Consider the following 13,131-nt stretch of genomic DNA (forward strand, 5'->3'; position numbering starts at 1 on the left):
AAACTCTTGCAGATAATTGGTTGAAGCTGCGACTGTGTCAGGGATTCTCCCCGTTGATGGCGGCTTCCTTCAAAAACGGGGTTTCCTTCACTGACTTCACTTTCCAGTTCAAAGCAGTTTTCTGTTGTTTTAGTTTGTTCCGCTGACACACTGTTTACTACTTCAAGTATAGATAAACAATGGTAAGTTCGCTGTACGTAAGTTTTCAACGTAATATAATAAAGCAGATTCGTAGGTGAATGCGACACATCAAATGTCCATGGTATTTTCGTTTTGATGATGATGATGACTGCCGATTGAAAATGACACGAGTTTCTTTCACTGTATTAATATCACAGAAGCTATCCGACAAACATACTAGGGAACAGCTGCGTACTTTTACACACCAAGTTCACACAATCCCGAACACTGAGCGGTTACCACAACGTCGGCTCTTTACGTGTGAAGTCGCACACTGCACTCTGAGTTGCGTCATTGATCACATGGTCTCGATTGTGCGTAAGCATGCGCCGCCCACTCACAGGCGATGGGCCCCCGCAGCCGACGGAGAAGCACAAAGAATTGCGATACAATGATTCACAAAGAAAGCCCTTTGTTTCCGATGGTCATGATCATCGACGAAACGCTGAGATTGATGGAGAGTTCTTGACTTAATGACTTTTCTATCAGTCTCCACACGCACACAACATTGTAGTAGTAGTAGTGAACGACAAAACTAACTCGTTGACAGAACTTACTCTTCAACGTTATCAGGACGACTGTCAGAATGAAAGGTATAGACACAGCTCTGTCTATATTCTCAAAACCGAACAAGTGGAAATAGGCGTTTCCCAGAAGGACAGCTTTCAGTCTAGTATCCACCAGCCAGAATCTCAACACAGTTTCTCAGTAATATTTCCCAAGACGCATTTTAACATTATGGGAAAATGGACCATGACAGTACCAGCCTTGGATGAAAACATTTTCAGCTTTCAAGACAGCAGTAGTTTTTTTAGTTTTTTCTTTCTGCAGCATGTGTATTTGAAAAATTAACATTGTCCTGGTGAAAAAAGAAAGTCAATGTCTGCACTGTTGTGTTAAATTTCATATATATTTCATATTATATACATGTGTGTGTGTGTATTATATCACAAATTTCAAGTCATGGTGTTTGGTCACAAACACACACATTTTGATATATATTCCATAGACATGAAAATTATATATAAATATACAACAGTATAAAAGTCTGATCAATAGAATTTGAAAATAATAGACTTTAGTTTAATTCTAGGTGAGAGGGAGAGGTAGGTGTAAACCAGGATACGGTGCAAACTGGCACATCAGTAACACTATCCTCCTGCTTCACCAGGTATTGGTGATCAAAATACAACTTATGGTATAACTGAGTACTATAAGGCTTATACTTGTATCACTCATTTCAGACGGGTTGGTTAACATCTTTTCTGAAAGCAACAGCTAATCAGAAAGGCTTTAGACAGAAAGAACACCCCTTACCCATTCCAACACCCACTTTCCCTCCTCCCTCTTCACGGGCAAAAAATCAGAGAAAAGAGTTTGTCTCAGTCACAAACTTCACTACCATGCAGTTTCAAAATATTTCTTGTTTATTTGTTTAGAATCACAATCAGCCAACCTCCCTAGCCTCCAACCCGCATACAGCCATTACCTTCATTCCCAAAAGAGTGGGAGGTTACCCACTTTCGGGAGGTTATCGGCCGTAGTTGCTCTCTTTTTCTCCGCATAGGCGGATAGTAGTTTGCACAGGACAGGAATGTCAGACCCCTGCCGGAGTCTGCACTAGTTGGGTCACGGTAAGTATGTTATTTAAACGTAATTTTAGATAGAAAATTTCCTTTTTGGACTGTCTTCTGGCTATGGACAGACTTTCTACCTCCTTTCTTATATTATCCAGTTAAAAAAACAACAACAAAAAACCAAACAAAACAAACCATTATACAGAATAACCTGGTGATGTTTTAAACAAGTTGAAAAAACAACAGAATAATGTGATTTCCATTTTCAAACTTTTCAGAGTAGATTAAGAAAAGGTACTTTTGATGTTTTTCTGTAAATGATTCTTTCGAAGAAATAACCGGTACTAATGAGTACCCACCCTAACTTCTGATACAAACCATCACTCACATCACTCAGTCATGTCCCTGTCGACAAAAATCCTTTTGTTGCTTACTTCATTTTCTTATGCTTCACTGTTGGTAGTGACTCCACACACTGCCTGGCTGCCACCTCCAGCACCCACCTACCCATCCTGTCTGCAGACAGCCTCCTCGCCCCTCCTCCAGATGCAATGAAATAAAGGCCAAACAAATCTGCATGTTTGCATAATTACCCATGGACACATTTTACCCTTTGTTTTTCCACCTTAATATGCACACATGCATCACAGACATACACGTTCCCACACATGCCACCATAACACATACATACACACACATCACCACCATTACACACACACATTCACACATGAGTGTGCACACATATGCGTGCGCACACAATGCACACTACACATGAAACCATGGTATATGTGATGATATCATTTATACACTTTCCGATTCAGATTCTCTCTTAAAATGGATCCATGGAAAAGTATACTTCGCTGTTTTATTCTGTTACAACGCCGTTGTCTTCCCTCATACTTAATTTATATGACAATTAAATACTTTTACAATATAAAGTGAATGCATGAAAATGGAATGATGTGTTGCCCTGTGTTGACAGCGTAGGAGCCATGCCCCAAGCCAGCGAAACAACATTGGCCCCAGTGGTCAGCCAGCAAAGAGAAAGTCAGATGATGACCGTGACTGGGGTGAACACCTCAGCAAGGATCAGGTGATTTGTGACACTGACAGTCCACACCTCAACTGGCTGTGTAAAAAGAAACAAATGAACTTTGTGGTTCTTATGGGACTGTGACAGAATGAATTGGTGTAGCTGTAAATGGGGTATAGGGGTGAGTGGTGTGAAGGTACTGCCACTATCATGGTGCATAAGATTGGGAACCTTGGCAATGTTTACATGTCACCTTTTTGTAGGACAATCAGTTAAGATTACATATGAGTACACTCAAGTTGGAGAGAACCAAGAGAGAGAAAGGGGGAGGTGGTGGTGGTGCAAGGTGAAATGTCGTATGTTTAAGCATGCTTGTCGGTCAATAGTTTCGGGAGTTAAAGTTGGAGTCAATCTGTTTAATGTTACCATGAACTGCTAAAGCAAAACTGGCAGTGGAGAGGTGCACCTGGCCTGGGTGTGGAAGGAGTTGGCATTTCAGGAGGAAGAGTTTATGAAGATATTTTTTTCCTCTGTGTGTGTACGAGTGAGAAAGAGTGTGTGTATTTCTCTTTTTTCATGATGTGGTTTTAGATGTGTGTGTGAGTGTGTGTGTGTGTGTGTGTGTGTGTGTGTGTGTGCATTCATGTACAAGTTGCTGAGTGAATTTTAAAGAATATGATGATCGTGATTATAGACAATCAGATACAGAGTGCATTAGATCACACAGTTGCTCTGTTAAAGAGGTATGTAATTTCTTTGAAAAAAAATTAAATAAATGACAGTGTCTTTTGTGTGACATTATTGCAGAAGAAAAAACAGAGGTCAGAGGAGGTGTACAGTCCACGACAACATATCTCTCCATATCGTCAGCCTCTGACCCCTGTAACCAATACTACAGTATCCAATGATGATACTTCACATGTGAGTATATTTATATCTATTATTAATTATATCCAGATCCTGTCATATTTGATGACTTAACACTTGTGTCTTTATTTGTGTTGAGGTGATTTGGGGAATGGGGGTGGGGTGGTGGAGGCAGGGTTTGTCATATCTTGCTCATTTCTAGGGTTTGAAAGGTGAATGGTCTCCATGGTGTTTAGCTTCTGATCAATCTCCACATATGGATTACATTATTCTGTAACACATAATTGATCTTTCATTTGTTTTTTGCAGACAGTTGAGGTTAAGGCAGGTCTGCATGTAATATGCTGACCCAGGAAATTGGGAAAACATCTCAATCTGTGATTTAAACCAAGTATCTAGGATTTGAACCAACAGTCTCCTTGACCCTCATTAAAGTTAGAGGCCCTATATAATCAGCTGTCATGTCTGTCATCAGCTACTATTATTTGTTGGACACAGGACATGAATCTTTGAAGAGTATTATTTTCTTTATCATGTGATTTTCCTTCAAGTTCAAGCATTGATTTTCTTCAACTTTTGAAGGTACCAGCATTCATTCTTTGTGGTCTGACTTAAAGAGAACTTCTTTTATCCTAGAGACTGAATGTTGTGAACTTAGTTCTGTGGTATACTATTATTAATGTATAGATGTGGATTGTTAAGCATGTATGACTTCTCATGATTTTCAGCAAAAATGTTTTTTGTTTTTTTGTTGTTTTTTTTAAGGCAGAAAGAGTGATATTGGTAAATAAAGTTTATATATATATATATTAAAAAAAAAAAAAAAAGAAAGAAAGAAAGAAGAAAAAAAAAAAGAAACAAACACTCGTGTTTGTGTTGTGTTTGTCATTTTTCAGCAATTGTTTGGTTGGTTTTTTTTGTTTGTTTGCAGGAGGCATTGATTCGGAAGATTTTGTCCAAGCCATTCAAAATTCCCATACCAAATTATCAAGGTAATTGTCATGCAAGGGACGCTCACTCATAGCACAAAACTCATAGATGAATAAAGGTACATATACACACTTGAATGGTTGTGTGCATACACACCTGTATTTGGATGAATTGCACTGACAGATGCACAACTTCACCTTGCACGTTCAGAGGGGGAAAACAATCCAAATAAATCCCAAACATATCACTTTTAAAAACTTCTGCAGTGCAGTGCCACTGTATGAAATTTCTGAACTGGCCTGCCGGAAGATGCATGAATTTTCTTGGGATAAAAGTTGTACACTGATTTTGTCACATTCATTGGATTAAATTTGGTGTCAGTTTTGAAAACACTGCATTTGAGACAATGCAGGGACTGACAGTTTCCGACTGTGTATGAATGATATTTTTATGCCGATGGTACATCGGTTGTCACATGCTGCTGCTTACATATGGAACTCTGTTTTGAAATTGTTGTGGTTTGTTGTTTTTGAAAAACATTGATCCAGCATGCCACAGGAATAGGCATTTGCACTGGTCTACATGAAATAAATTTCACCTGTAGTCACTTCGAAGCCTTACTTGGTGTCTCATTCCTGTTATTGCCATTCTTCTCTTCACTTTGTCCACAGACAAAGTAGGAAAAGAACAGAAATTATTGATCAGATTAATTATCCTGATATGTGTCACCCCTACCCAGGTAACAGCCTGCAGAGCCGAGCACTGGGTGTGCGGAGACAAGGGGGCAGACAACCTTTACATGACCCTGATGAGGAGGGGGCTTTGGTGTTGTACGCCCCAGTCGAGCTCAGCGCCCATGATCTGATGAAGACAGATCAGTGAGTTGACCTGTCAACCAACTTTTTCAGTTTTGAGGAGTGCTGTTCCTCTGTGTAAAAGCTGGGATGAAACTGTTTTAATGTTCTGACAGCTTAGAAGTTCACAAGATCTGTGTATGGTGTGTAACATAACTCTTTCTTTTTCCACTTGAATCGTTAAGATTATACCAAGTTGTGGAATACATCTGTTAAACTTTCTTTTTAACCGTTTTATAGAAAAAGAATGTAGGATGATTGCTAACTTGTGATTATTAAAACAGTTAAAAAAAAAGAAAAAAAAGAAAAAAAAAGAAGAAAGGATACCACACAGCTCACACACTAATGCAGTTTGTCAGACTTCGATATAGTTTGAAGAAAGAATACACATCTCCATCTACATGAATAATTACTGTGATAATATGCATAACTTTATATGTGGTTTTACTTATTGTGGTAATTTTTTTGTTTTTATTCTTGATTATATGTGATAAATATTAACCAATGGCATTGCTTTACATGTCACACAGTGTCTGTGAATTTTGATTCATAGTCCACATTATATTTATATACAGAAACTGATAGTGTTTTCATAGTGTTTGGTATGAAAACGATTTGGTGTCTGTGTGTATGGTAGAATATGATGAGTCTGGCTTTAATTGCAGGTCCAAACTTCTTGTCCATGTGGTTGTAGACCCTATGCTGTCCAAAGTACTGCGTCCACATCAGAGGGAGGTCAGTATATAGAAAATGTTCAAGAAAATAAGTGTGTGTGTGTGTGTGAGTGTGTGTTTTTGTTGTTGTAGTCAAGTCTTCAATTTTGCATCTTTCCACTGCAAGTGATATGTGGTGGAGGGGGTGATAGTGGAGTGCGTAATTGTGTGTTTCTTTCTGTGTGTGCTTGCATGTGTGACTGTGTGTACATGTGCAATACACCATATAAAGATGTTATGAAACTGTGTTTATATGCATGCACATGTATGTGCTTCTGCATGTGTGCATTTACTTAAGAAAGAGAAAATATGTTCTATTCCTATTATTTTATTGATGATGCTCTGTATGTTTCAGGGGGTCAAGTTTATGTACGACTGCGTGACAGGACAACAGATTGACGATAACTTTGGCTGTATCATGGCTGATGAAATGGTACGTTTTACAGTTGAATTCCACTTTCACTTTCCTCAGACTACCACTTCATGGTTAGCTGATGGCAATGTTTGCCTACAGATTTATTGACTCTCTCACTAGAAAAGAACAAGAACCAGCACATCCCTTGGAAGGTTGGGCTGTGTTGTTGTGTGAGCTGAGAATGAAAGTGCATGGTGTGCTAAAGAGCAAAAACAGAAGAGATTGATACTAAAATGGTTCTTGCCCATCAGACAGCAGAACGCAAAGAAGAAAAGAACTGTCCCACAAACGCCAGTGTCATGCTTGTTTCATCCAGGCAATTGGAGAAAATCCAACCTCTGTCCTGTCATATATATTTCTATCCATGAATTGTTTTGTTTCTGGGACAATGATATGACTGAAGTAGGTCTTTGTTGATGATTATGATATACAGTGCTTACTCTGGGGCTTTACACAGGTTAAACAATATGTGAGACATACACTGATGAACATGAATGTTTTTAATTTTTCAAGACATACTCTCTAAAAAAAAGATTTGAATAGTAACAATGTATGTGTGCAATATACACGCTCTCTCTTTATCTCTCTCTTTATTCAGTCAGTTTTTGACTAAAAATGTATTGAAACAGAAGGGTTATTTTATGTTCCTGCCATGTTTATTGTCTGTAAACTACACTGTTTCTTTTGACAGGGGCTGGGCAAAACTCTTCAGTGTGTAACTCTGCTGTGGACTCTTTTGGTAAGGTTTGGTCAGATCCTTCCCTTAGCTGTTTTGTGAGGACTGTTTGTGAACATGGGTGATGTTATTCACTTCATGCAAAGTTAGTTTGTTTTCTATTTGATGTTCAGTATTTTAAGTTGTGTTCTTTTTTATTTTGTGCTTGTGTGTGTGTGTGTGTGTGTATCTGTGTCTGTGTCTGTGTCTGTGTCTGTGATTCCTTGTACATGCTACATGAATGTGTTTAACCCTTTCGCTGCCAGAAAATAGATTTAAGTGAAATCTGTTTGCCAGGGTTTTTTCACAAAAAAGTTGTATAAATTTTCAAAAAATTCTGTGCTCTTTGTTATTGGAGAAAGACCCATAAAAGTATATATTTTCTGAAAGGGAAATGAATAAAGAATACAAAACACATGATGTTTTCCCATTCTATACATTTTAAGTGACATGCTGTTGTTTGGAAATAAGTATTTTGTTTTTTGTCACATTTTCAACTTGTTCATTACAAACATTAGTCAGGTAATTTTGCTCTAAAATATCATATTTTCTGGACAAATGGATATCTGCAGACACAAAATAATACTAGAACAACCATAATATAAAAAAAAAAACTGAAAAAGAAATAGATGCATTGTGACTTCTGCAAGTGATAATAATATGGATGTGAGGCCACGCCCCCTCAGTCTCCACCCCCCTCCTCTTCACCCCTCTCACACCGTCACTTCATCCAGTTCTCATCAGACCGCGTTGGCTGAGTGTCAAGAAAATAGCTCATACTGTGTCCTGCTAAAAATTTGGTGACTTCTGTTGTCTGCTAGAGCTGAACAGCCGGCATCACTCACTGATAGTCGTATCTTGACCACTCTCTTGATTGCTCCCTTTATTTTCTATCAAATCGCCCAATAAATGTTCACCACTGTCTTCTCCTTCGAATTTATGCTTCAATTCTTTCTGAGCATCGGCTAAAGAAAGTAATCTTGGTTGATTTAGTTTGCCACGATCGCATGTCTTGAGCACTGAGTCAGTCCGACATTTTGTTGAGCGAGCGAGGAGAGGAGCCAGGCAAAGACTGCGGCCAGTAACCCAACCAAAACGTTCAAATAAAGGACTGCCTTATGACGCAGATGGTGTTTCAAGCTATGAATAGAATCTAGAAAGATTCCCCAAGCTAAAGCTACCAGCATTTTTGTAACGAACTGAATGCAAAGCAGGGAAAAGTCAGAATATTTCGATGACGAGTTATCTCGTCATTGTTGCAGCGAAGCGTACCTGCTTTCCATGACGAGTTATCTCGTCATATAGGCAGCCTAGGAGTTAAATGAAGTTTAAATTTGTAACATAAATAGGTCTGTGAATCTTACATGATTTAGGGGTTTCCAGTTATCTTCTTTTAAAAAGAAATTTGTAGGACAATAAAAGGCATACAAACAAAACAAAACAAAAACCAAAAAAACCAAACTCAGTGCTGTCTCTCTGTCTCTGTCTCTCACTATACTCCTTTCCAGTTGTAGCCATAACTTTCCATGTTGGGTTCAAGACCTTCTTTCTGGGGGGTCTAAACATAATCATTTTGGAATGTATCTTTTCTATATTTTTTTTGTATGATTGAAACAAATGTTAATTGTTAGAACATATTTCCTGTATCTATTTGAATGCCTGCTGTGGTAATATCCAGTGATTTAGGAATTGACTGGCATGTTACTGTTGCTTTTTTTAATTTTTTTTTTTTATAGGCGATCAGGTAGTGAGTTGATTACTAGTTGATTGGTGATATGTTTTTTCTCTGGGCAGAAACAAAGTCCAGACTGCTGTCCGATGATTTCTAAGGCTATCATTGTAGCTCCCAGCAGTTTGGTCAAGGTAAAGTGGCTGTTTCATGTGACTTTTTTTTTCTCTTCCCCACCTTGTATCTCCACATCACATTTCTGATTTGTCTTATTTGTTCATGGCTTCACCGTGTTATCCTTTTCCATGTCATGTACTGGCCTTTGTTGTCATTGATTGTGCATATTTGCACACACACACACACACACACACACACACACACACACACACACACACACACACACACACACATTTCAGTTTCAGTTTCACCTGTAGTGTTTTCCCACAGAAGGAATACTGAAAGAGAAAGTGGAACATTTGGATATGGAAAATGTAAGAGAAACAAGGCAGGGGAGATAATAAGGCAAGTATGAGACAAGTGGGTACATGAAAGAAAGCAAAACAAAAAGAACAGAAAACAGCAACAAAAACAACAACTTTGGAAGCCATAAATCATTTCTGATTGATATTATGACACACATCACCTTTTTAACAGTAAACTTTGATCCATAAAAAGAAGGTGGAAAACAAATGAAAAAGGTGAGGTGGGACCCGTGATAAAGAAACTACTACTTTGACCATCGGGAGGTTTTTCACCTTCAGGGTTTTGGTTAGAAGAATGATAGTGACTGTCACTCGCAACTGCTGGTCAGGCATCTGCTTGGCAGATGTGGTGTAGCGTATATGGTTTGTCCGAGCGCAGTGACGCCTCCTTGAGCAACTGAAACTGAAACTGAAACTCGCAACTCTTAAAACAAAGAAAGATAGATTGAAGGTAATATATTGGAGAATGTGTGGTGATTTCACGGTGGATCTTGTGCACTGGTAGTTGTTGACATAGTGCAGAACGTTTCTGCTGGCCAGACAGGCCTTGGAGATGTTGCAGTGGGGAGGAAGCAAAAGCTTGGAGAGGAGAGAGGTTGGGGTTCGGACAAAGCATTACTCTGCCCAGTCAGGACTGAAGCTAGGTTTGGATGATGCTTGCTTTCAGGCACAGAGTGTGGGCATGTAGGCCAACACAATTTGGACAACTTAAAAAAAAAAAAGATCATGACAGAAGAGGACGATAGTCAAGAAAACTGAGAACAGGTGTTGTGTAGTTGTGGTTTATTGTGTTAGCACATACATGCATTTTGCAGCTGTGAGCCCTGACATTTGTTACATCTCCATAATTCTTGCTGGTAATAGTATGTTGCTACATTAGCCTGTCAGAAGGTAAAACATACTGTGACTTGTGTTTATGATTAGTATTTAGGCTGATGGACTGTTATCTTAATTCATACTGCACTGCGCTTATAGTTTTTAGAGACGTTTGATTGGCTGAGAGCGGGCGGGCCCGTCTTTTCACTGTTAGCCGCGCGAAATTTGGCCAAGCAGAGCAAACCAATAGGCCTAGTTTGCATCAGTTTGACATGGTACAGTATATGACACCAAACATGTGTGTGTGTTCCAGATTTGGGTCATTGTAAGTGGTTGCATTGCTGTTCTGTTGTTGTTGTTGTTTCTTGATTTGGCCAGTACTCTGCACTCATATCATGCTAGTTTATTGTGATTTCTGTGTCTGAACAGAACTGGTACAATGAAATTGCCAAGTGGTTAGGAACAAGAATCAATGCCTTGGCTATCGACTCTGGCACCAAGAAGGAAATTGACAGAAATCTTGGTAAGTTGTATATCAGAATCAATTACGTGTAGCCTTAATTACCATTTGGCCTTGAGACAGTAAGCATGTGAAAAATATATAGTAACTGTATAAAATGATAGTATACTGTATTGAAAGATACTGCAACGATAAATGTCATTAAAAAATTAAAGTATTGGTAGTTTTACTAGAGCAGTTGAAGTTAAGTCTTTATTCATAAATATTAAATTGATGGCTTATGTGCAAGTGCACTTTATAGTTTTTTTCTTTTTTTCTTCTTTGGATTGGATAGTGAACTTGTGATTTTGTATTGATTAGAAATAGCTGTAGAACACTGACATTTTTACTGAAGTGAAGTCAGGGATGTGGTTATAGTTAGACGTGGTTTGAATTGTGTTCACTCATGCTTGTGCAGACTTTTTCATGAAGCAGCAGGGACGGAGGATCTGTAACCCTGTGTTGATTATATCGTACGAGACATTCCGTCTGCATGCGTCTGTGCTGCACAAGGGGTCTGTGGGACTGGTCATTTGTGATGAGGTAATGGTGGCTTTTTCAAAGTGGGGGAATTTTAAAGTCATTTTAATACACTGTTATCAGTTCAATATTTGATGTTGAGAAGGGTTTAGGGTGATGATTCTTGTAATTGCTTATGTTTGACATTGTTGTTATTGACACATTGTTCTTGTTGATATGTTCAGTGAAAGAAAAGGTACTCAGCTCAGGAGTTTTAATTATTTGATATTTTTTTGGTTATAAAACATAGGGATTGCTACATTATTTTCTTGTAGAGTCTTCAGACTTCCACATTGAAATTGTGTTGTCACAGGACACTTATCTTCAAATACTACAGGATCATTCGATAAGTATTACAAAATGCTATCTGTAAACAATTCTTTTTGTCTGAATACCAGAATGCCATGTGAACAATGAATGTAGAACACACAAAGACGGGAAAATACCAGAATGCCATGTTAACAATGAATGTAGAACACACAAAGACGGGAACAAATATAGATAAACGGCTGCAGCTTTCAGCCTTTTAGGAGTTGCAGCAGTGCAGTCTCCTGGGCCTTTTTACTGTCAACTCATTGAATTAGAAGGGGCTGTGGCAGAGTCATTTGGGCGTTGGACTTCTGATCCAGCGTTCAGCAGTAATCCGGATTCAAGTCCTGGTCCAGCATGGTGCTGTGTCCTTGGGATAGGCATTTTACCAGGATTTGTTTCTCACTCCACCCAGGTGTGAAGGGGTACCTGACTGTGGTTGCGGAAGGTTTAAATGGTTGAAGTAGAGGATTGCCACATCCTATACACAGTGGATATGAATTCAGTGCCCCAGTGGCCTGAAAAAGCTATGCTATCTTTAACCTTGACCTTTTGAATAACTGAATCAAAATTTTGTTTAAACAGGGTCACCGGCTGAAGAACTCAGAGAACCAGACGTACCAGGCACTGGTCAAGTTGCAGGCAGAGCGTCGCATCCTGCTGTCTGGAACCCCCATCCAGAATGACCTGCTGGAGTACTTCAGTTTGCTGCACTTTGTCAACAGGGGTATCTTGGGTATGTATGTACTCAGCAGTGTGCTGTTTGGTAATGGAACTGCTGAACCATCACACACACAAAATGATTGATTAAACCTGGCTTTTAATTAATGCTTCCCTATGTTGGGTATGTATGTGCTCAGCAGTGTGCTGTTTGGTAATGGAACTGCTGAACCATCACACACACAAAATGATTGATTAAAGCTGGCTTTTAATTAATGCTTCCCTATGTTGGGTATGTATGTGCTCAGCAGTGTGCTGTTTGGTAATGGAACTGCTGAACCATCACACACACAAAATGATTGATTAAAGCTGGCTTTTAATTAATGCTTCCCTATCTTGGGTATGTATGTACTCAGCAGTGTGCTGTTTGGTAATGGAACTGCTGAACCATCACACACACAAAATGATTGATTAAACCTGGCTTTTAATTAATGCTTCCCTACCTTACTGCTAACATCACTGGAGGCATGGCAGTAGCTTAAGCAACAGATAAGTATGTTGTATAGCTATATTGAGGGTACTCATATAAGAATTATTTGAGAGAGAATTCTTTCTGAAGAACAGAAAATCAAGAACAGCACACAAGCACACAAGACACTTAAATGAAAATCCAAAAACAAATGTTAGAAGAAAGCAGTGTTGCTGTTTGTTTGATCACAGAAATATTGTAGAATGTTAGAAATATTCAGCCAGTGGAATTATGTTTATTTTAAAGCACCTCGGCAGGCTTAGAGTTTAAATGACAGACTGAAAAAGTCACACACGACAAGTTGTACAATGCAGGAGTTGAAGCCGGTGAATGAAGAATTGTTATTTGAACGCCATCATTGTGT

The 13,131-nt window shown here is 38.8% G+C and overlaps 1 protein-coding gene across 2 annotated transcripts in view; it reads left to right on the forward strand.

The window, feature by feature from the left end:
- The first annotated feature begins 41 nt into the window (after positions 1-41).
- LOC143280206 (DNA repair and recombination protein RAD54-like) overlaps positions 42-13,131 on the forward strand; it is a 35,454-nt gene continuing 22,364 nt past the window's right edge. The window contains exons 1-12 of one of the 2 annotated variants that reach the window (XM_076584828.1): positions 42-182; positions 2,740-2,850; positions 3,598-3,711; positions 4,589-4,649; positions 5,327-5,465; positions 6,107-6,176; positions 6,510-6,587; positions 7,261-7,308; positions 9,079-9,147; positions 10,681-10,774; positions 11,169-11,293; positions 12,164-12,314. In XM_076584828.1, the coding sequence (XP_076440943.1) occupies positions 180-182; positions 2,740-2,850; positions 3,598-3,711; positions 4,589-4,649; positions 5,327-5,465; positions 6,107-6,176; positions 6,510-6,587; positions 7,261-7,308; positions 9,079-9,147; positions 10,681-10,774; positions 11,169-11,293; positions 12,164-12,314 (1,063 nt within the window). In that variant the 5' untranslated portion in view covers positions 42-179. Of the gene's footprint in view, positions 183-1,800; positions 1,815-2,739; positions 2,851-3,597; positions 3,712-4,588; positions 4,650-5,326; positions 5,466-6,106; positions 6,177-6,509; positions 6,588-7,260; positions 7,309-9,078; positions 9,148-10,680; positions 10,775-11,168; positions 11,294-12,163; positions 12,315-13,131 lie in introns of those variants that run through there. The other variant, XM_076584829.1, reaches the window with a different exon arrangement.

This window comes from Babylonia areolata, chromosome 3 (genome assembly GCF_041734735.1).
Source record: "Babylonia areolata isolate BAREFJ2019XMU chromosome 3, ASM4173473v1, whole genome shotgun sequence".
In the NCBI taxonomy this organism is placed as follows: domain Eukaryota; kingdom Metazoa; phylum Mollusca; class Gastropoda; order Neogastropoda; family Buccinidae; genus Babylonia; species Babylonia areolata.